The sequence below is a fragment of the Pongo abelii genome, chromosome 1 (assembly GCF_028885655.2).
Source record: "Pongo abelii isolate AG06213 chromosome 1, NHGRI_mPonAbe1-v2.0_pri, whole genome shotgun sequence".
NCBI lineage: Eukaryota > Metazoa > Chordata > Mammalia > Primates > Hominidae > Pongo > Pongo abelii.
In genome coordinates, this window is record NC_071985.2 from 76,464,515 (window position 1) to 76,485,509 (window position 20,995).

General features: G+C 39.5%; 1 protein-coding gene and 1 long non-coding RNA gene across 4 annotated transcripts in view; one reads left to right on the forward strand and one right to left on the reverse strand.

Annotated features, from left to right (window-relative positions):
- Positions 1 to 20,995, reverse strand: part of LOC129048791 (uncharacterized) — a 116,825-nt gene that overhangs the window by 37,446 nt on the left and 58,384 nt on the right. The gene's annotated exons all lie outside the window — the stretch shown is intronic.
- SLC9C2 (solute carrier family 9 member C2 (putative)) overlaps positions 1 to 20,995 on the forward strand; it is a 111,483-nt gene that overhangs the window by 36,614 nt on the left and 53,874 nt on the right. The window contains exons 9-10 of the mRNA XM_024239952.3: positions 17,289 to 17,457; positions 19,971 to 20,052. Coding sequence (XP_024095720.2) covers positions 17,289 to 17,457; positions 19,971 to 20,052 — 251 coding nt within the window. The remainder of the gene's footprint in view (positions 1 to 17,288; positions 17,458 to 19,970; positions 20,053 to 20,995) is intronic.

Here is a 20,995-nt window from a genome sequence, read left to right on the forward strand (position 1 = left end):
GAAACTTGAGTCTGCTGACTCAAGGCACTGCATGCAACTCAGATAGTCACTCTCACACAGAAGGCTGTGTACACAGCCCTGAGTGCCACCCCTATCCCCCACCTCATCAGAGTGGGGCCTAAATTGGTGCCTGCCTGCTGTTTCCATGCAGCTGTGAAATCAGTAGCCATCTTATCATCTTTTCTCTGGCTCTCTGTCTGGACTCTTATAAAACAGTTTTTAAGTTAGTCATTGCTCACTAGTGTAATTTAGGTGTTTATGTTTATTTCTGGATCCAAATTCCATCTCCCACACTTGTTAGCTTTGTGACTATGTAACTATGTGACTTTGGGTCATTACTTAATCTAAGTTTCAATTACTTATCTGTAGACTGGGCATAATAATAGATCATCTCAGAGGGTTGCTGTGAGGATTCAATGAGGTAATGGAAGTACAAGAATTTAGCACCATGCCTGGCACATAGTAAATGCTCAGTGAAGTGAGTTTTTGCCATGATTGTGGCTATCCTTATTTTCTCAGGATAAGACACAACTTTTGAAGCTTCAAAATAATGAAAGGATTCCCCAAAGAAATTATCAGTAGGTTTTAAAACAAAACATTATTAATACAATTAAAACATGAAAACAAACCACCGCTGTATTTGTTAATTCTTTCAGCAGATATTTATCAAGCACCTACTAAATGTCAGGCATTGTTCCAGGCACTTAGGACACCTCAGTGGACAAAATAGTCTGAAAACATGAAAATTTCTGCCATCATGGAGTTTACAATGTAATTGGGGTTTTCAGAAAAAAAAACAAAATCATGTTAAATAAAGAATGTAATATATTAGAAAATAATAAAGACTATGAAAATAAATAAAGCATGGTGAGGAAGTTGGATGTGCCAGCACTAGATGGCAAGCTGCAATTCAAACCCAGTGGGCAGGGTAGGCCTCAATGAGAAAGTGACATTGGAATAAAGATATGAAAGAGGTGAGGGAGCCAGGCAGATGGGGGGAAAGACTCATAATTGTATATGCCCTAAGGGAGGGGCCAGCCTGGTATGTGCAATAAACAGCAGGGAGGCCTTGGTCACTGAAACAGAGAGAGAGGAGAGCAGGAGATGAGGATAGAGAGGTAAGTATGAAAAAAAGTAAGAGAAAGAACCCACATATGAATGCCTTTGTGAGTTAAGAAAACACCTGGGAGGATGTACATCAGCCCCTTAAGAGTGGTTACTTTCCTCTGGGGCATGGGATTTGTGAAGGGGAATAAAGTCAGGGCATTTTAGCTTTTAAAATGTTTACTGAGGATAGAGCAAGATGGCAGATGAATAGAAGGCTCCACTGATCATCCCTCTTACCCCCTTGCAGGAACACCACATTTTAACAACTATCTGCACACAAAAAAGCACCTTCATAAGAACCAAAAATCAAGTGAGTGGTCACAGTACCTACTTTAAAATTCATATTGCAGAAAGAGGCACTAAAGAGGGTAGGAAAAACAGTCATGGATTGCTGACACCACCCCTCCCCAGTCCTCCCCACCACAAAGCAGCTGTGTGGTGCAGAGAGAGAATCTGTGCACTTGGGGAAGGGAGACCACAGCAACTGGGGGAATTTGCATTGAACTTAGTGCTGGCCTGTGACAGTGGAAAGCAAAACTGTGCTGAACTCAGCCAACACCTGCCCACAGAGGGAACATTTAGACCCGCCCTAGCCAGAGGGGAAGTGCCCATTCCAGTGGTAGGAACTTGAGTTTCTCAGCAAGCTTGCTACCATGGGCTAAAGTGCTCTGGGATACTAAGTGAACTTGGAAGGCAGTCTAGGATATAAGGACTGCAATTCTTAGGCAAGTCCTGATGCTGTGCTGGTCTCAGAGCCAGTGGACTGGGGCAGTGCGTGACCTAGTGAGACAGCAGACAGGGTGGCTTGGGGAGTATTTGTGCCACCCCTTCCACAACCTCAAGCAGCGCAGCTCAGAACAATGAAAGTGACTTCTTCCTTCTGCTTGAGGAGAGGAGAGTGAAGAGTAAAAAGAACTTTGTCCTGCATCTTGGATACCAGCTCAACTACAGCAGAATAGGGCACTGGGTAGAGTTGTGAGGCCCCCAATTCAGGCTCTAGTTCCCGGACAACATTTCTAGACACACCCTGGGTCAGAAGAGAAACTGCTATCTTGAAGGGAAGGACCCAGTCCTGGCAGGATTCATCACCTGCTGACTAAAGAGCCCCTGGGCCTTGAGTAAATAACAGCAATACACAGGTGGTATGCTGTGGGCCTTGGGTGAGACTCAGATGTGCTGGCTTCAGGTACCAGCTTGGCCACAGTGGGGTAGACACCAAGTAGGCTTTTGGGGTCCCAAGTCCAGGCCTAGGCATTCTTGAACTTGCCTTGGGCCAGAGGGGAGACCTCTGCCCTGAAGGGTGAGTCCCAGGCCTGGCAGCATTCATTAAAAGCTGGCTTGAAGAGCCCTTGGGCCTTAAGTGAACATGGGTGGTGGTGTGGCAGAACTCCCTGGGGACTGGTGGTAGTGGTGGCCATAGGGAGAGGCTTTCCTCCCTGTGGAAAAAGGAGGAAAGAGCGGGAAGAACTTTGTCTTATGGTTTGAATACCAGCTTAATCACAATAGACTAGAACACCAGGCAGATTTCTAAGGCTTTTCATACTACTTTTTATTTTTTATTTCTTTTTGGGACAGGATCTTGCTGTGTTGCCCAGGCTGGTCTTGAACTCCTGGGCTCAAGTGATTCTCCTGAATTGCTTGAGAAGAAAGAATTAGTCAGCTTGAAGACAGACTATTCGAGAACACACAGTCAGAAGACGCAAAAGAAAAAAGAATAAAAAAGAATGAGGCACACCTACTAGGAAATAACCTCAAAAGGGCAAGTCTAAGTGTTATTGGCCTTAAAGAGGAGGTAGAGAAAGAAATAGGGGTAGAAAGTTTATTCAAAGTGGTAATATCAGAGAACTTCCCAAACCAAGAGAAAGATACCAATATTCAAGTACAAGAAGGTTGTAGAACGCTGAGCAGATTTAACCCAAAGAAGGCTACCTCAAGACATTTAATAATCAAACTCCCAAAGATCACAGATAAAGAAAGGACCCTAAAAGCAGAAAAGAAACAACTTACAATGAAGCACCAATCAAGCAGAAATTCTAGAGTAAAAAATGCAAGTGACATACTGAGGAATGCATTAGAGTCTCTTAATAGCAGAACTGATCAAGCAGAAGGAAGAATTACTGAGCCTGAAGACAGGCTATTTGAAAATATGCAGTCAGAGGAGACAAAAGGCAAAAGTCTGGCAGCAGACTTTTCGGTGGAAACCTTACAGACTAGGAGAGAGTGGCATGACATATTTAAAGTGCTGAAGGAAAATAACTTTTACCCAAGAATAGTATACCTGCAAAAATATCCTTCAAACATGAAGGATAAATGAAGACTTTCCCAGACAAACAAAAGCTGAGGGATTTCATCAACATCAGACCTGTCCTAGAAGAAATGCTAAAGGGAGTTTTTCAATCTGAAAGAAAAGGATGTTAATAAGCAATAAGAAATCATCAGAAGATATAAAACTCACTGGTAATAGTAGGTACACACAAAAACATAGAATACTATGACACCGTAATTGTGGTGGGTAAACTACTCATATTTTGAATAGAAAGACTAAAAGATGAACCTATCAAACATGACAATTTCAACAAATGTTCAGGACACAGACTTACTGATAATAGTGGGTACATGGAAAATCATGGACTATTATAACACTGTCTGGCAATTCCTCAAAGAGCTAAAAGAGGAACTGCCATTTGGCCCAGCAATCTCATTATTCGGTATATACTCAGAGGAATATAAATCATTTTACTATAAAGACACATGAACATGAATGTTCATTGCAGCACTATTCACAATAGCAAAGGCATGGAATCAACCTAAATGCTCATCAATGCCAGATTGGATAAAGAAAATGTAATACATATACACCATGGAATACTATGCAGCCATAAAAAAGACTGAGATCATGTCTTTTGTGGAACATGGATAGAGTTGGAGGTTATTATCCTTAGCAAACTAACATGGGAACAGAAAACCAAACACTACATGTTATCACTTACAAGTGGAGGCTAAATGATAAGAACTTATGAATACAAAGAAGGAAACAACAGACACTGAGATCTACTTGAGGTGGGAGGATGGGAGGAGGGAGAGGAGCAGAAAAAATAACTATTAGGTACTGGGCTTAATACCTTCATGATGAAATAATAGGTACAATAAACCCCTGTGACATGTGTTTACCTATGTAACAAACCTTCACATGTACTCCCAAACCTAAAATAAAAGATTTTAAAAACTCTGTAATTGTGGTGTGTAAACTACTCCTAAGTAGAAATGCAAAATGACAAACTACATTTATCATAGTTGTAATTACTTCAACAACTTTTCAAGACATAGACAGTACATACAATAAGACATAAAGAAACAACAAAAAGTTAAATAGCAGGGGGGTAAAGTCAAAGTGTAGCTTTTTTGTCAGTCTTTTTGCTTATTTCTTCGTTTATGCAATTAGTGTTAAGTGTCATCAATTTTAAATGATGGGTTATAAGATAGTATTTACCAGCCTCATGGTAACCTTAAATTAAAAAATACAACAGATAGACAAAAAATTAAAAGCAAGAAATTAAATCATACTGCCAGTGAAAATCACCTTCATTGAAAGGGCTGGAAGGAAGGAAAGAAGAAAGAGAAGACCACAAAACAACCAGAAAGCAAATAACAAAATAGTAGCAGTAAGTCCTTACTTATCAATAATAACATTGAATGTAAATGGACTAAACTCTCCAATCAAAAGACAGAGTGGCTGAATTAATAATAAAAAAACAAGACCCAGTGATCTGTTGTCTCCAAGAAAAACACTTCACCTATAAAGATACATATAGACTGACAATAAAGGGATGGAAAAGGACATTCCATGCCAGTGGAAACCAAAAAGAGCAAGAGTAGCTATACTTACATCAGACAAAATACATTTCAAGACAAAAACTGTAAGAAGAGACAAAGAAGGTTGTTATATAATGATAAAGGAGTCAATTCAGCAAGATGGTATGACAGTTTTAAATGTATATGCACCCAACACTGGAGCACCCAGATAAAACAAATATTATTAGTGCCAAAGAGAGAGAAACCTCAATGCAATAATAACTGAGACTTCAACACCCCACTTTTGGCATTGGACAGATCTTCCAGACAAAAATATTAACAAAGAAACATTGGACTTAATTTGCACCATGGAACAAATAGACCTTATAGATACTTACAGAACATTTTGTCCAAGAGCTGCAGAATACACACTTTTCTCCTCAGCACATGGATCATTCTGAAGGACAGACCATATGTTAGGTCATAAAACAAGTCTTAAAATGTTCAAAAAAACTGAAATAATATCAAGCATTTTCCAGAATAAAACAAGAAATCAATAACAAGAAGAATTTTGCAAACTATACAACACAGGTAAATTAAACAAAATACTCCTGAATGAAAGTGCATCAATGAAGAAATTAAGAAGGAAACTGAAAAATTTCTTGAAACATATGATAATAGAAACACAACATACCAAAACTTATGGGATGCAGCAAAAGCAGTACTAAGAGGGAAATTTATAGCTACATGTGCCTACATCAAAAAAGAAAAAAACAAACAAACTCCAAACAAATAGCCTAATGATGCTTCTTAAAGAACTAGAAAAGGAAGAGCAAACCAAACTCAAAATTGGTAGATGAAAAGAAATAATACATATTAGAGCACAAATAAATGAAATTGAAATGAAAAAAATAGAAAATATAAATGAAACAAAAAGTTGGTTTTTTGAAAAGATAAACAAAAATGACAAACCTTTACCTAGACTAAGAAAAAAAGAGAGGATCCAAATAAATAGAATCAGAGATGAAAAGTGAGACATTATGATTGATACCACAGAAATTCAAAGGATCATTACTGGTTACCATGAGCAACTATGTGCCAATAAATTGGAAAACCTAGAAGAAATGGACAAATTCCTAGACATGTACCACCTACCCTAACTGAATCATGGAGAGATCCAAAACCTGAACAGACCAACAACAAGTAATGAGATCAAAAGAAAGACCACGTGGGTACCAGATATCGGGAGACCTGCCCCGATAATCACGTAGGTTCTTTTCTATTTTCCTAAGCATTGGCTGGCTTCAGAAATAAAGGGACAGAGTACAAAAGAGAGAAATTTTAAAGCTGGGCGTCTGGGGGAGACATCACACTTTGGTAGGATCCGTGATGCCCCACAAGCCACAAAAACCAGCAAGTTTTTATTAGGGAGTTTCAAAAGGGGAGGGAGTATACAAATAGGTGTGGGTGACAGACATCAAGTACTTAACAGGGTAATAGAATATCACAAGGGAAGTGGAGGCAGGGTGAGATCACAGACCCACAGGACCGAGGTGAAATTAAAATTGCTAATGAAGTTTTGGGCACCACCGTCATTGATAACATCTTATCAGGAGACAGGGTTTTGAGATCAACCGTCTGACCAAAATTTATTAGGTGGGAATTTCCTCTTCCTAATAAGCCTAGGAGCGCTATAGGATACTGGAGTTTATTTCACCTCTGCAATCTCGACCATAAGAGACAGGTACGCCCCAGGGGGGCCAGTTCAGAGACCTACCCCTAGGTGGGCATTCACTTTCTCAAGGACGTTCCATGCTGAGAAAAAGAATTCAGTGATATTTCTCCCATTTGCTTTTGAAAGAAGAGAAAATATGGCTCTGTTCTGCCCGGCTCACCGGCGGTCAGAGTTTAAGGTTATCTCTCTTATTCCCTGAACAATTGCTGTTATCCTGTTCTTTTTTCAGGGTGCCCACATTTCATATTGCTCAAACACACATGCTGTACAATTTTTGTAGTTAACACAATTATTACAGGGTCCTGGAACGATATACATCCTCTTCAACTGACAGGATTAAGAGATTAAAGTAAAGACAGGCATAGGAAATCACAAGGGTATTGACTGGGGAAGTGATAAGTGTCCATGAAATCTTTACAATTTATGTTTAGAGATTGCAGTAAAGACAGGCATAAGAAATTATGAAAGTATTAATTTGGGGAACTAATAAATGTCCATAAAATCTTCACAATCCACGTTCTTCTGTCATGGCTTCAGCCGGTCCCTCCGTTTAAGGTCCTTGACTTCCCGCAACAGACACATACCACCTACTCTAACTGAATCATGAAGAGATCCAAAACCTGAACAGACCAATAACAAGTAATGAGATCAAAACTGTAATAAAAAGTCCCCCAGCAAAGATAAGCCCTGACCTGATGGCTTCTACCATGCTGAATTCTACCAAACATTTAAAGAAGAACTAATACCCATTATACTCAAATTATTCTGAAAAATAGAGGAGGAGGAAATACTTCCAAACTTGTTCTAAGAAGTCAGTATTACCCTGATACCAACACCAGACAAAAACACATCAAAAAAAGAAAACTTCAGGTCAATATCTCTCATGAATATTGATGTAAAAATCCTCAACAAAATGTAAGCAAACATAATTCAACAATGCATTAAAAAGATCATTCATCATGATCATCCCTGGGACTTATCCCAGGGATGCAGGGATGGTTCAACATATGCAAATCAATCTATGTGATACATCATAGCAACAGAATGAAGGACAAAAACCATGTAATCATTTCAATTGATGATGAAAAAGCATTTGATAAAATTCAGCATGCCTTCATGATAAAAACATGCCTTCATGATAAAAAAAGACATTCCACATTCATGAATTGGAAGGATCAATATTGTTAAAATGTCCATACTATCTAAAATGATCTACAGATTCAATGCAACCTCTATTAAAATACCAATTACGTTCTTCACAGAAATAAGAAAAATAATTCTAAAATTTATGTGGCAACACAAAAGACCCAGAATAACCAAAGATAACCTGAGCAAAAAAAAACCAAAACTGTAGGAATCACATTACTTGACTTCAAATTATACTGCAGAGCTATAGTAATGAACACAGCATGGGAATGGCATAAAAACAGACACATAGACCAATGGAACAGAAAAGAGAACCCAGAAATAAATCCATATGTCTACAGTGAACTCTTTTTTGACAAAGGTGACAAGAACGTATACTGGAGAAAGAACAGTCTCTTCAATAAATGGTGCTGGGAAAACTGGATATCCATAAGTGAAAGAAAGAAACTAGGTGCCTAACTCTCACCACATGCAAAAATAAAATCAAAATGGATTAAATATGTAAATCTAAGACCCCAACCTATGAAACTACTGCAAGAAAACATTGGGGAAACCCTCTAGGACACTGGTCTGGACATAGATTTCTTGAGTAATAACCCACAAATGCAAGCAATCAAAGAAAAAATGGACAAATGAGATAACATAAAGTTAAAAAGCTTCTGTATAGTAAAGGAAACACTCAACAAATTGAAGAGACAACCCACAGAATGGGAGGAAACCACCCATCTGTGCAGTGGTGCATGCCTGTAATCCCAGCTACTCGGGAGGCTGAGGCAGGAGAATCGCTTGAACCCAGGAGGCAGAGGTTGCAGTGAGCCGAGATCGCACCACTGCACTCCAGCCTGGGCGACAGAGTGAGACTGTCTCAAAAAAAAGAAAAAGAAAAAAGAAAACTACCCGGCCGGGCGCGGTGGCTCATGCCTGTAATCCCAGCACTTTGGGAGGCTGAGGCGGGCAGATCATGAGGTCAAGAGATCGAGACCATCCTGGCTAACAGGGTGAAACCCTGTCTCTACTAAAAATATAAAAAATTAGCCAGGCGCAGTGGCAGGCGCCTGTAGTTCCAGCTACTCGGGAGGCTGAGGCAGGAGAATGGCATGAACCCGGGAGGCAGAGCTTGCAGTGAGCCGAGATCGTGCCACTGCAGTCCAGCCTGGGTGACAGAGCAAAACTCCATCTCAAAAAAAAAAAAAAAAAAAAGAAAAGAAAACTACCCATCTGATGAGAGTTTCATAACCAGAATATATAAGGAGCTCAAACAAGTCAATAGGAAAACAACTAAAAATCTGATTAAAAAATGGGCAAAAGATCTGAGTAGACATTTCTCTAAAGAAGACATACAGATGGTAAACAGGTATATGAAAATATGCCCAACGTCATTGATCATCAGGGAAGTGCAACTCAAAACTACAATAAGATATCATCTGATCCCAGTTAAAATGGATTTTATCCAAAAGACAAGCAATAACAAACGATGGTGAGGATGTGGAGAAAAGGGAACTCACATACACTGTTGGTGGGAATGTAGATTAGTACAACCACTACAAACAATATTTTGGAGGTTCCTCAAAAAAGTAAACACAGAGTTATATCATTCAGCAATCACTCTGCTGCATATATACTCCAAATAAAGGAAATCAGTATATCAAAGAAGTATCTGCACTCCCATGTTTATTGCAGCACTATTCACAATAACCAAGATTTGGAAGTGACCTAAGTGTCCATTAACAGATGAATGGGTAAAGAAAATGTGGTACATATACACAATGGAATACTATTTAGCCATAAAAAAGAATGAGATCCTGTCATTTGCAACAATATGGAAAGAACTGGAGGTCATTAATGTTAAATGAAATAAGCCAGGCACAGAAAGACAAATTTCACATGTTTTCACTTATTTGTGGGATGTAAAAATTAAAACAATTGAACTCATGGAGGTAGAGAGTAGAGGGATGGTTACCAGAGGCTGGGAAGGGTAGTAGGGGGATAAGGGGCAAAAGTGAGGATGGTTAACAGGTATGAAAAATAGAAAGAATGAGTAAAATCTAGTATTTGATGGCACAACAGGGTGACTATAGTTGATAATAATTTAATTGTACAATTAAAAATAACTAAGAGGGTCTAATTGGATTGTCTGTAACACAAAGGATAAATGATTGAGGGCGTAGATACCCCATTTAGCATGATGTCATTATTATGCATTGCATGCCCTGTATCAAATATCTCACGTGCCCCATAAATACACACACCTACTCTGTACCCACAAAAATTAAAAATTAAAAAAATTTTAATATACTTTTTTACTATTTGAGATTTTTTCAGTATTCATGTATTGCTTCATCATTTAAAACCAAGATAAAGTAACTAGATTGGCCTTCTCTTCCTGGTTCTTCCTGGAGTTGGGAAAAGCTGGGTTGAGGGAGCATTAAAAAAAATTATGAAGGATATGACAAGTTCATAAAAGAAGAAATATGAATGGCTAAAACATTTTTAAGTTTCAAACTCACTAGAAATTTTTAAAAATAAAATGAAAAGTGGTAAAATCAGTGGTTCCTAAAAACCATGCATTCAGCCCTGTGAGACTGTGATAAAGACCTTGTGGAACACTGGCCCTGCCCCCCTCATCAGCCGGCTCAAATGACCCTCTTCTGCTTGCTGTCTTCACTCCAAACACGTGTGACAAAGTTCCTCAGATACTTGTTCCTTCAGGTCCTTCCAAGGCTATCCTCTGGCTGTCCTTCATCCTGGCCCCCGGTGCCTTCAGATTATAGGACAAACGATCCTTACTTAGGGAAAGCCTCCCTGCTTCTTGTCCCTGCCGTCCACCTCCACCAGGGGAGGCACCGCTCTCCCACACTCTTTCTCATGTGTAGTTCTCCTTTTAGCACTCCCTGCAAGTATTATAGAATACTTACTTGTATAGTTAATGATTTAATGTTTGTTTCTGCAGTGAAATATAATCCCTGGGGGAAGGGATCAGCTCTCTTGATCTCTACAACATTCTTAGATTCTGGAATAAAATTTTTATATATATTTGTTGAATGACTAAATAACTGTAAGAATCTTATAAATGTTTGTATTCCACTTCTAAGAATGGGATTTAAAATGTGGAGTGGATAATGTGCTCATCAAATTATATATGCTAAATATGTGCAGATTTCTGTATACCAATGAAGCTGTTAAATTATTTTAAAAATCTGGATGATGATTTATTCAAAGCATTTTCATTGTAGTTATATTCATAGAGATGAAAAATTAGAAAGAATCCAAAGGTCCTGAGGGGTGTGAATTATGGACAAGAAAATCTTGTACTTTCCTTTTATAAAATCATTTACCCTTGATGTGTATATTTTTAAGATTAATAGAAGATTGTTCCTAATCTGTTAATAAGCTCCACTATGTATAAAATGTTTAAGGAATATTTAAAATTAATAATCTTTTAAGGTAGACTGAAAGCTACAATTTGTGAGATTGCTTGCATTTATGATAATCAGAAAAATAAACATTATGAAATGCATTAAAAGATATTTTTTAAAATCCAGACCTCATGATTTCGCTTTGATGAGGTACAAAATTAGAAAAAAAAGTATAATTGATTTCCACCTTGACAAAGATTAATTTGGCCTTTTTGATGTTGCAGTCAACACTTCTAGGGAGCTTTGAATGTTTTTCAATAGTCATTGGGCACAGGGGCTAGTTTCTGACTTGAATAATGACCTTAACGAATTTTTTTCCTATAGACTTGTAATGGGCATATAACTTAATTCCTATTATAATGGTGCCCAGATTTTTAGTACTCAAAAAAATGAAATTTTATTTCTAGAACTGGCTTTACTACATAGCTGTGAGCTGGATCCTGGTGGATTTAGTTTACCTACAATCAGGTAAATTCATTCCAATCTAGTGACTTCCCAGGTCAGTTCAGGATTGTTGGATTAGCTACAGTCGTGTGTGTGTGTGTGTGTGTGTGTGTGTGTGTGTGTGTGTGTGTGTGTGTGTGTGTCTTATGTGATTGGTCAGTCCTTGGGGGAATGGGTGGGAGTGGCTGATCTTTTTCATGTATGATTGGCCACTGATGGTGGCAATGGAAGGGACAAGTGATCTTCATTTTATCTGGTCAAGCCTGTTCTGGGACCAGCTGCTGATGTCCTTGAAGGCTGTCACCTGGACAGGGGCTCTAGTCAGGACTCTGTTGTATCTAAGTCCCTCAGGTTAGTCACACTCCTGAGAGATTGTCAGACTTCCCATCCATACTCCATTCATCAGCAGGACCCCACATTTCTCTGACAAGCTTCCCCCAATGTGAAGAGCTGGAACTAAGGGTAGAACAGAGACACTGTCTCCTATCAACTCTTTAGTCTGAGGTCAGAGGATGCTGATTCAGCTAATTCTACTTCCAGGTCTTGGTTGTACAGCTATGCAAACTTGCCTTAAAAAATAAGTAGTCTTTCAGCTTAGAAGGCAAACAATATGGTACATTTTTTTCACTGGTCTCTGGTGACATCCCTCACCCCCACCTCCATCCCAGGCAAACAGCAATCCCACGTCTCTTTCTCTAAAAAGGATTGACCGTGTGAATACAATAGGACTTGCTGTTTGAAGTCTCAGGTTTCACAGAGATGCATAAAACACAGTATCTCTCCTCAAGAAGTTTATATTCTAGTTGGAGAGATAAAATAAATATATAAATAACTGTAACATAAGGAAAGATAAGCTTCATATGGGAGGCTTAAGAAATGTGTTATGGGGCCAGGCACGGTGGCTCACACATGTAATCCCAGCACTTTGGGAGGCCAAGGCAGGTGGATCATGTGAGGTCAAGAGTTCAAGACAAGCCTGGCCAACATGGTGAAACCCTGGTTCTACTAAAATACAAAGATTAGCTGGGCGTGGTCGCACATGCCTGTAGTCCCAGCTACTCAGGAGGCTGAGGCAGGAGAATTGCTTGAACCTGGGAGACAGAGGTTGCAGTGAGCCAAGATCACTCCACTGCACTCCAGCCTGGCTGATAGAGTGAGACTCTGTCTTAAAAAAAGCAATAAAAATAAAAAATAAAAAATAGAAAAGGAACAAGAAACGTGTTATGGGGCTTCATAGCTAGCTGCGGGGTTCTGTGCAAAGCCTGCTCTGTGCTAGATTTACAAATTCAAAGGAGTCATAGGTTGGGTTTCCTGGAAGCAGATTCTGAGAGGGAGGGTTTGGACAGTTGTTTGCAGAAGGTTTATTGGGCAAGTGTGGAAGGCAGAATTGGGCAAGGGGAGAAGCTGACCCACAGCACAGTTTCATCCAAGGCTCCCCTGAGCTTTGGGAAACTGTGGAGCTGGAAGAGCCCTTCAGAGTCATCCCACACTGAGACAAGGGAACAGACCTTTGTATCTCTGCATAATGCAGTCATTGGCCAAGGGCTATCCCTTGAGAGGCAACAACTTTGAGTAGGGCAGGTCCCTGTGGCCCAGAGCAATGTGCAGTGAGAGGCAGAGCCATGCAGGCCCACTTAAATCCTCAAATTCCTACCAGTTGGGGGATGGGCTGTCAGCCCTGAAGAGGATGTCTAAATGGAACACCACAATATCCACTATAAAAGGAGTGGTGTTCCTGCAATATATTGAAGTGTTTTCTTTTTCGTATTACACTTCTTTATGTATGAACTTCCTTCTATTCAGCTAAAAAAGGATTAAGATTTTATGATGAAATTCCAAAATAAAGAGTTTATATGTAGCTCCTGATTTCTGAATATTTTTGAGACCCCACAATGAGACAACAGTTCTGAAAGCCAGGCTTTGCTGAAGAAGACTGTTAAATTCTGAAAATACCCTTTTTTCATATCAAGAGACAAGCTTGGTAGATTCGGATTATATAATTTTATTTTATGCCATGGTGAAGATGATGGAGGATATGACAAACAGGAAGGGGACATAGAACATTGCTGATTATAGAGGGGGTTGAGATTAGGGTGAGGACACTGCTCCACCCCATCATATCCCCACCTATACCCCCTGTTTGGAACTCTGAGAAAATATAGCCTCCTAGAGTGACATGGGCCTAAGGCTACTGAATAGAAACGGTGGGTTGACCTATGTAAGTAGACAGTAGGCCCGAGATAGTACTTTTGATCCTTCCTTAATCTGTTTCTGACATGGAAGGAATCTGAAGTTCTTTCCTCCTCTGTGGTGAATTCAGAAGATATTTGGTGAGTTTGCCAGAAGGGTCACCAAAGTGAGCCCATGTTGGAGGGCTGCATGGGAGACCACTCAAACCTAGGGTCAAATGGGAGTGGCAGCAGACCTCAAGGGATCTGCAGTGCTGGGTGGTGGTGGTCATTTAGTTGGCAGAGGAGACAGGTCATCTGAGCAATTACCATGCATTGGCCTTGCTGAAAAAAATAGATCAAAAATACTTCCCAGTAGATGTCTCAAGAACAGGGGCCAAAGGCCAAACACAAGTAACACAAAACACCTAAATCAACAGGTGTTCTCTGCAACACTTTCCCTGATGCCATGAGTTATGTGAATTTCCTTCTACACCCAGACCCTGTCTTGGGAAGGCAGGGCAGGGGGAGCATCTTGGAAAACAGGAGAAACTGCTCTTTATAGGGAACTTTGAATTGACTATTTGTATAGGCAAGACCAAGTTATACCCAAAGAATCTTTAAACTAGAGAAGACTAAATTATTCCATTTGAAAGTTAACATTTCGTTCTGCCATGAGAGCTAATGTGTAAGCTGAGATTGGTCATAAAGAAAGAAACATGGCTTTAGCACAATGTTTGACTCAGGTACACATCCATTATCTCATTTCATCTTCATAACAACACTAGGAGATAAGAATTATCATCTCCAATTATTTATCTCTGTTATTTTCTACACTTTGAAGAAATCAACCCCCAGAAAAGCAAAGGACCTTTTCCAAGGTCAAATGGCTAGTGAGTGCCAGAGATCTTGCTGAACTGACGGTTCCACATCACTACAGGAAAGGCTTTAATGGAGGGAATTATCCTTAAGTTGGCCCTCGAAGTGTGTGTGGGTTTTCTGTAAAGACTAGAGAAAAATATTTCAGAGAGGATGAGCCAAGATAGAGAAATGGGAATACACGAACATAGTAAGCATTGCTGATTGAATATTTTGTATGGATACATATGTATCATATATAGTCATAATTATGTATTGGTAATGTATTGAGTGCTGACCACCTGCAAAGCATCATTCTAAGCCCTGAGTATTGCCTCATTTAATTGAATTACCACAATAATCCTTTGAGGCAAGTACCGTTGTTATTATCTTCATTTTACAGATGAAGAAGCTGAGACACAGAGAGATTAACTTGCTTATGTAGTTATGCAGTTAGTAAAAGGCAAGGCTAGATTTAACACACATAGGCTGACTTCAGAGTATTTGCTATTCTGCCTCCCTGTTTTTGATATCAGGAAATGACATAAGTTGTTTCTATTTTGGTTGGACTCTGATATTTTGGGGAAAGGTTATTTAGTAAGGCTGGAAAGGTTGGTAAGAGTCACGCTGCAAAAGGCTTGAATGCAAGGCAGAGCAGGTTGCCCAAATAATTATATACATTATAGGTGGTAATTGTAGATTTTGTTTCTCAATGACAGGAATTCTCTAAATTGACTTGTGCAATTGTAGTTGATCAACTGATACACAATATTTTTTTTTGAGGCTAAGAACACATCTGATTTCACTTTTGCTGAAATTTCATTTGTTCTAAATCATTTGAAGTACAGTATTGATATTCTCTCAGTGCCGGTCCCTTGATGATAGATTTTAAATTTTGGCACAGGGTCCTATAGAAAAGTAATCTGGAGAGCAAGAAGGCGCAAATTAAAGTTGTGTGACATTTAGTGTATGATTCTTGTGGGAGCTCAATAAACATTTTTTATTATTTATTAAGTTTATTAATGTGCCCCCCAAAATTTTACATTTGAGTCATGATCTGCACATGCCCCCATTATAATTTTTGAATCCAGTCATGTATGGCTTTTCAGGGAGTAGATGAGCTTGTCAGCATTCTTAGAAGAGGTTTCCCTGTGAGAATTTACTACCCAATTCCAAACAGTATACAATAGTGTTGATGATAATTCCTTATATTTGTTTAGAAGGTCTAGCATTATTTTTCAAGACTTAAGTGTTATGTGCAAACTTTAAATAGTAGATTTGGTTAGTCTCAGAAAATTGGAAGGACTTAACAATAAATTGCATTTTTTTTCTTTCCCGAAAATTTATTATTATTATTATTATTATTATTATACTTTAGGCTCTATGGTACATGTGCGCAACGTGCAGGTAAGTTACATATGTATACATATGCCATGCTGGTGCACTACACCCACCAACTCGTCATCTAGCATTAGGTATATCTCCCAATGCTATCCCTCCCCCCTCCCCCCACCCCACAACAGTCCCCGAAGTGTGATGTTCCCCTTCCTGTGTCCATGTGTTCTCATTGTTCAATTCCCACCTATGAGTGAGAATATGCGGTGTTTGGTTTTTTGTTCTTGCGATAGTTTACTGAGAATGATGATTTCCAATTTCATCCATGTCCCTACAAAGGACATGAACTCATCATTTTTTATGGCTGCATAGTATTCCATGGTGTATATGTGCCACATTTTCTTAATCCAGTCTATCATTGTTGGACATTTGGGTTGGTTCCAAGTCTTTGCTATTGTGAATAATGCTGCAATAAACATACGTGTGCATGTGTCTTTATAGCAGCATGATTTATAGTCCTTTGGGTATATACCTAGTAATGGGATGGCTGGGTCAAATGGAATTTCTAGTTCTAGATCCCTGAGGAATCGCCACACTGACTTCCACAAGGGTTGAACTAGTTTACAGTCCCACCAACAGTGTAAAAGTGTTCCTATTTCTCCACATCCTCTCCAGCACCTGTTGTTTCCTGACTTTTTAATGATTGCCATTCTAACTGGTGTGAGATGGTATCTCATTGTGGTTTTGATTTGCATTTCTCTGATGGCCAGTGATGGTGAGCATTTTTTCATGTGTTTTTTGGCTGCATAAATGTCTTCTTTTGAGAAGTGTCTGTTCATGTCCTTCACCCACTTTTTGATGGGGTTGTTTGTTTTTTTCTTGTAAATTTGTTGGAGTTCATTGTAGATTCTGGATATTAGCCCTTTGTCAGATGAGTAGGTTGCGAAAATGTTCTCCCATTTTGTAGGTTGCCTGTTCACTCTGATGGTAGTTTCCTTTGCTGTGCAGAAGCTCTTTAGTTTAATTAGATCCCATTTGTCAATTTTGGCTTTTGTTGCCATTGCTTTTGGTGTTTTCGACATGAAGTCCTTGCCCATGCCTATGTCCTGAATGGTAATGCCTAGGTTTTCTTCTAGGGTTTTTATGGTTTTAGGTCTAACATTTAAGTCTTTAATCCATCTTGAATTGATTTTTGTATATTAAATTTAGTATTTAGTACTTGCTTTCAACTATGAATAACATTAATAAACAAGGTGAGATTTATTTTTAATGTTTCCCTCTCCACAGGTTGCTTACTATTTTGTTAGTGAGCCCTATTTTGATGCATTCAAGTTATGAATATAATTGGCGTTGGGGAGTTGTAATCACGTGGTCTGGAATTAAAGGAGTTTTAAATTTACTCTGGGCTCCTGATGTTTATAATCTCGCTGAACGAAAAGTGGAAGTACCGCAAATGGTAGGAAAGATCGTGTCTCATGATTATTCATATTTATCATTTTTACTTATCTTGCCCACTTGTCAGAGAACCCAGTAATAAAGTTAACCAGCTTTGAATTAGATTTTTAAAATGCATTCTTTTAAGTAGAAAGGAACAGAGCAGAACGTTACTTATGTTGAGAATGTGAAAGGGACCAATAGTCATGGAGTAGTTATGGATGTGGTATTAGATAAACTTGGGCTCTGATCTGGACTCCACCATTCACAGGCTGGGTGATCTTGAGGAAGTTCCCCAGCCTTGCTGAGCTTCAACTTTCAGTTGAGAATTGAGATGATGCTCAATAAAATACCAGACACTTAATAAATGCTCAATAAATGTCATTGAACACACACATGCTATTTTCTTTTCTTTTTTTTTTTTTTGAGACAAGATTTCACTCTGTCACCCAGGCTGGAGTGCAGTGGTGCGATCTTGGCTCACTGCAACCTCCACCTCCCAGGTTTAAGCAATTCTCATGCCTCAGCCTCCCAAGTAGCTGGGATTACAGGTGTGCACAAACACATCTGGATTATTATTATTATTTTTTGTTATTTTTAGTAGAGATGGGGTTTCGCCATGTTGGCCAGGCTGGTCTTGAACTCCTGGCCTCAGGTGATCCGCCTGTCTCGGCCTCCACTCAAAGTGCTGGGATTACAGACGTGAGCCACCAGGCCCGGGTACAAATGCAATTTTTCAATAGCTGTCAGAAAGCATGAAAAAACGATACTCTTGTCAAGAGCATTCTAATCCTTACAGTTCTTAGAACAAAAACTGAAATGCTAGTTAAGTATACCAAGATAAAAAGATTTTATACATTTTTAAATTAAAGATCTAGTTAGGTTTATGTCTTTAGGGCTAATTTTAAAAAATTTATTTCTTGAAAAATTCTGGGCAAAGACTCCATTATCTGTAGCACAAAACAAAACTTGGTTTCCTTTCCACTCTTTCTCAAAGCCTTTCCCCATGGGTTAGCTGGTAGATTTCTGGGGAGTCTGGTGGCAGCTGCATCTGACATTCCAGGCAAGATTCAAAGAGCCCAGTGCATCTGCTGGCCGTGTACCTTGTCATTTGTGAGAGCACTATGAGCTAGCTAGAGAAGTTTCCAGAAGCTGCTAGAAATCTTCAGGATCAGCCTCTCATTACCTCCTAATCAGATGAACCCCAGATCTGTTTCTGAGAGGGAGAAAACCGCTTGAATGATATGAGCTCAAGAGCACTGACTCACCTACCAAGGAATCTGGAGGTGGATGTACAGAGTTTGTTGCTATTGTCTAATTTCCATCCTAGAACTTCTCTTTACTATTTTGCTGCTGCTGCGAAGGCCCAAAGAGTACAGTATTTATTTAATACCTTCTTTTTGGGAGCAACTATTGACCTCTCCATCTTGCATGTGGAGAAATCCAATCAAAGAGAGTAGCCTTCTGTATGTAACGTGAGAGGGAAAGACCTCAGGTGCCCTAACTCCCCAAACAGGAAGTGCTATTTTTGATGGAATATCATATTCCTATTCCTCACCACGTTTTTTCTGAGGATTTGTATCTGTGGGCCTGATCTGGGCATGAATTTTGAGTTCAAATAACCAGTGGTTTTGCAAAGACTTTTGTTCTTTCCATGCTCCAGAAGAAAAGTAAAATAATCAACATTAAAGCTCCTCCGATTCTCTTTTATGCAAGGAATTGGCCTAAAACCAAGTCAATGAGAAGTCAACTAGCACCTGGGCATCATTTTACAGTGTTTCTTAATTCTGTCTGGTGTTAAGAATCCCACCCTAGACCTACAGAATCACAACCCACAGCGGGAGTCAGTATGTTTAACAAGCACTTCAGGTGATTGTTGTTATTAGTCAAGTGTGAGAGACACTGGAGGAGAAATTACTATTAACTCCTCTTTTCAGTGATGGATGCTGTGGCTCTGAGTGGTGGTTAAATTAACTGCCCCCCAATCACATGGCTAAGAAATGGCAAAGTCATGGCCTACAAATGTTACCTTTCTCCTTCCGCACAGCACTTCTCCAGGCCCCACCACAGCTCCTGCCTTCTCCTTCAGAGCCTCTGGTACAGCCGTAGCAAATGCTGGTGGCAGGCACACATACCTCTGCTGCCCACGGTCACCACCGCCTGTGGCTGCTGGGCTTTCTCCCCACCCTGCAGGTTCCACAGCCATGCCTTAGATGGCTACCACCGTGCTGTCTTTGCATGACTGCTGCCAGGAGTGGCAACTGTGGAGAGCTCCTCCCTCAGTGTCCTTAGCATAGAATCTCCAGTCTACTGTTTTCCTCGTTCAGATTGAAAATTAATGTCTGCCCCAGTGTAGTATGTTCAGGCAATGTCCAGAAAATTGCCTTTTTGCCTTAACTGACTTATCAGAAACAGGATTTTAAAATGTGGATTAAGGTATTAATAGAATTTTGTTAGTGGCTAATTGAACAATGATTGCTTTTGGAGTACTTATTTAATGTTTTGGTTCTAACTATTTATGTGCTTTGTTTTTAGTTTATACTCTATGTACAAGTAATATCATTATTGACAATGGGAATAAATTCATACGTGATGACTCAGTCAGCCAGGAAGTTAGGTAAAGTATGTGTCTCATTCATGAATTAGCTGGGGAGAATAATACAAACAAGTTATTGTTGGGTGTCATGGGGACATTTCTCATGAAGCTCAAGGAATTGGTTTAGAAATTATTCATTTTTCATTTATTCATATATTTAGATGCTGTATTACTTGGGATATTGGTTCAGCCAGTTTAACAAAAGCGAAATGAACAGAGGCTTAAACAAGACAGAAGGGTTTTTTTCCCCTCCACCAAAAAGTCCAGAAGTGTGAGATGGTTCTACTCTACAAAGCTGTTTAGAAATCCAAGTTCCTTTCCTTTGATTGCTCTTCCATGCCCTAGGGTGCTGCTCTTGTCCACAGGGTAGAAGCCTGCTCACTACTACCATGTCTACAATCCAACCAACTAGAAAGGGGAAATGGTTGGGGAGGGATGTGTGGCAATGGAGGGTAAGCAGCCTCCCTCTGTATGTATCATTATCACTCACATTCCATTGGCCAGAACTTAGTCACATGGACGCACATGGGCAAGGGAAGCTGGGAAATATCATCTTTCTGGGCTGGCGATATGATCAGCCAAAACTTGGAGATTCTATTGGCAGAAGGAAGAAGAAGAAGAGAATGGATGTTGGGAGATAACAGCAGGCTCTGCCACAGTTGGTTATTTCTAAAACGAATCTCAGGCCATTTATAATAAAATGCATAAATATAATAAAATAACAAATAGACACATTCGGTAGAGAAATCCAGGATAAGATACTTGGTGGCAGTAGGTTCAAGGGGAGAGGGGAAAACTGGGGTGAGATTAGGCAAAGTCTTATAGCAGAGCCTTAGTATAGTTCAATATGCCATGGCCTGATCCTCAGCTTTGCTGCTACAGAGACCCTATTTTGTCCGGGTATTTAAAATTGATCAGACTACTGGAGATTTACATATCAGGCATAACTTGGAGATATTGCAGG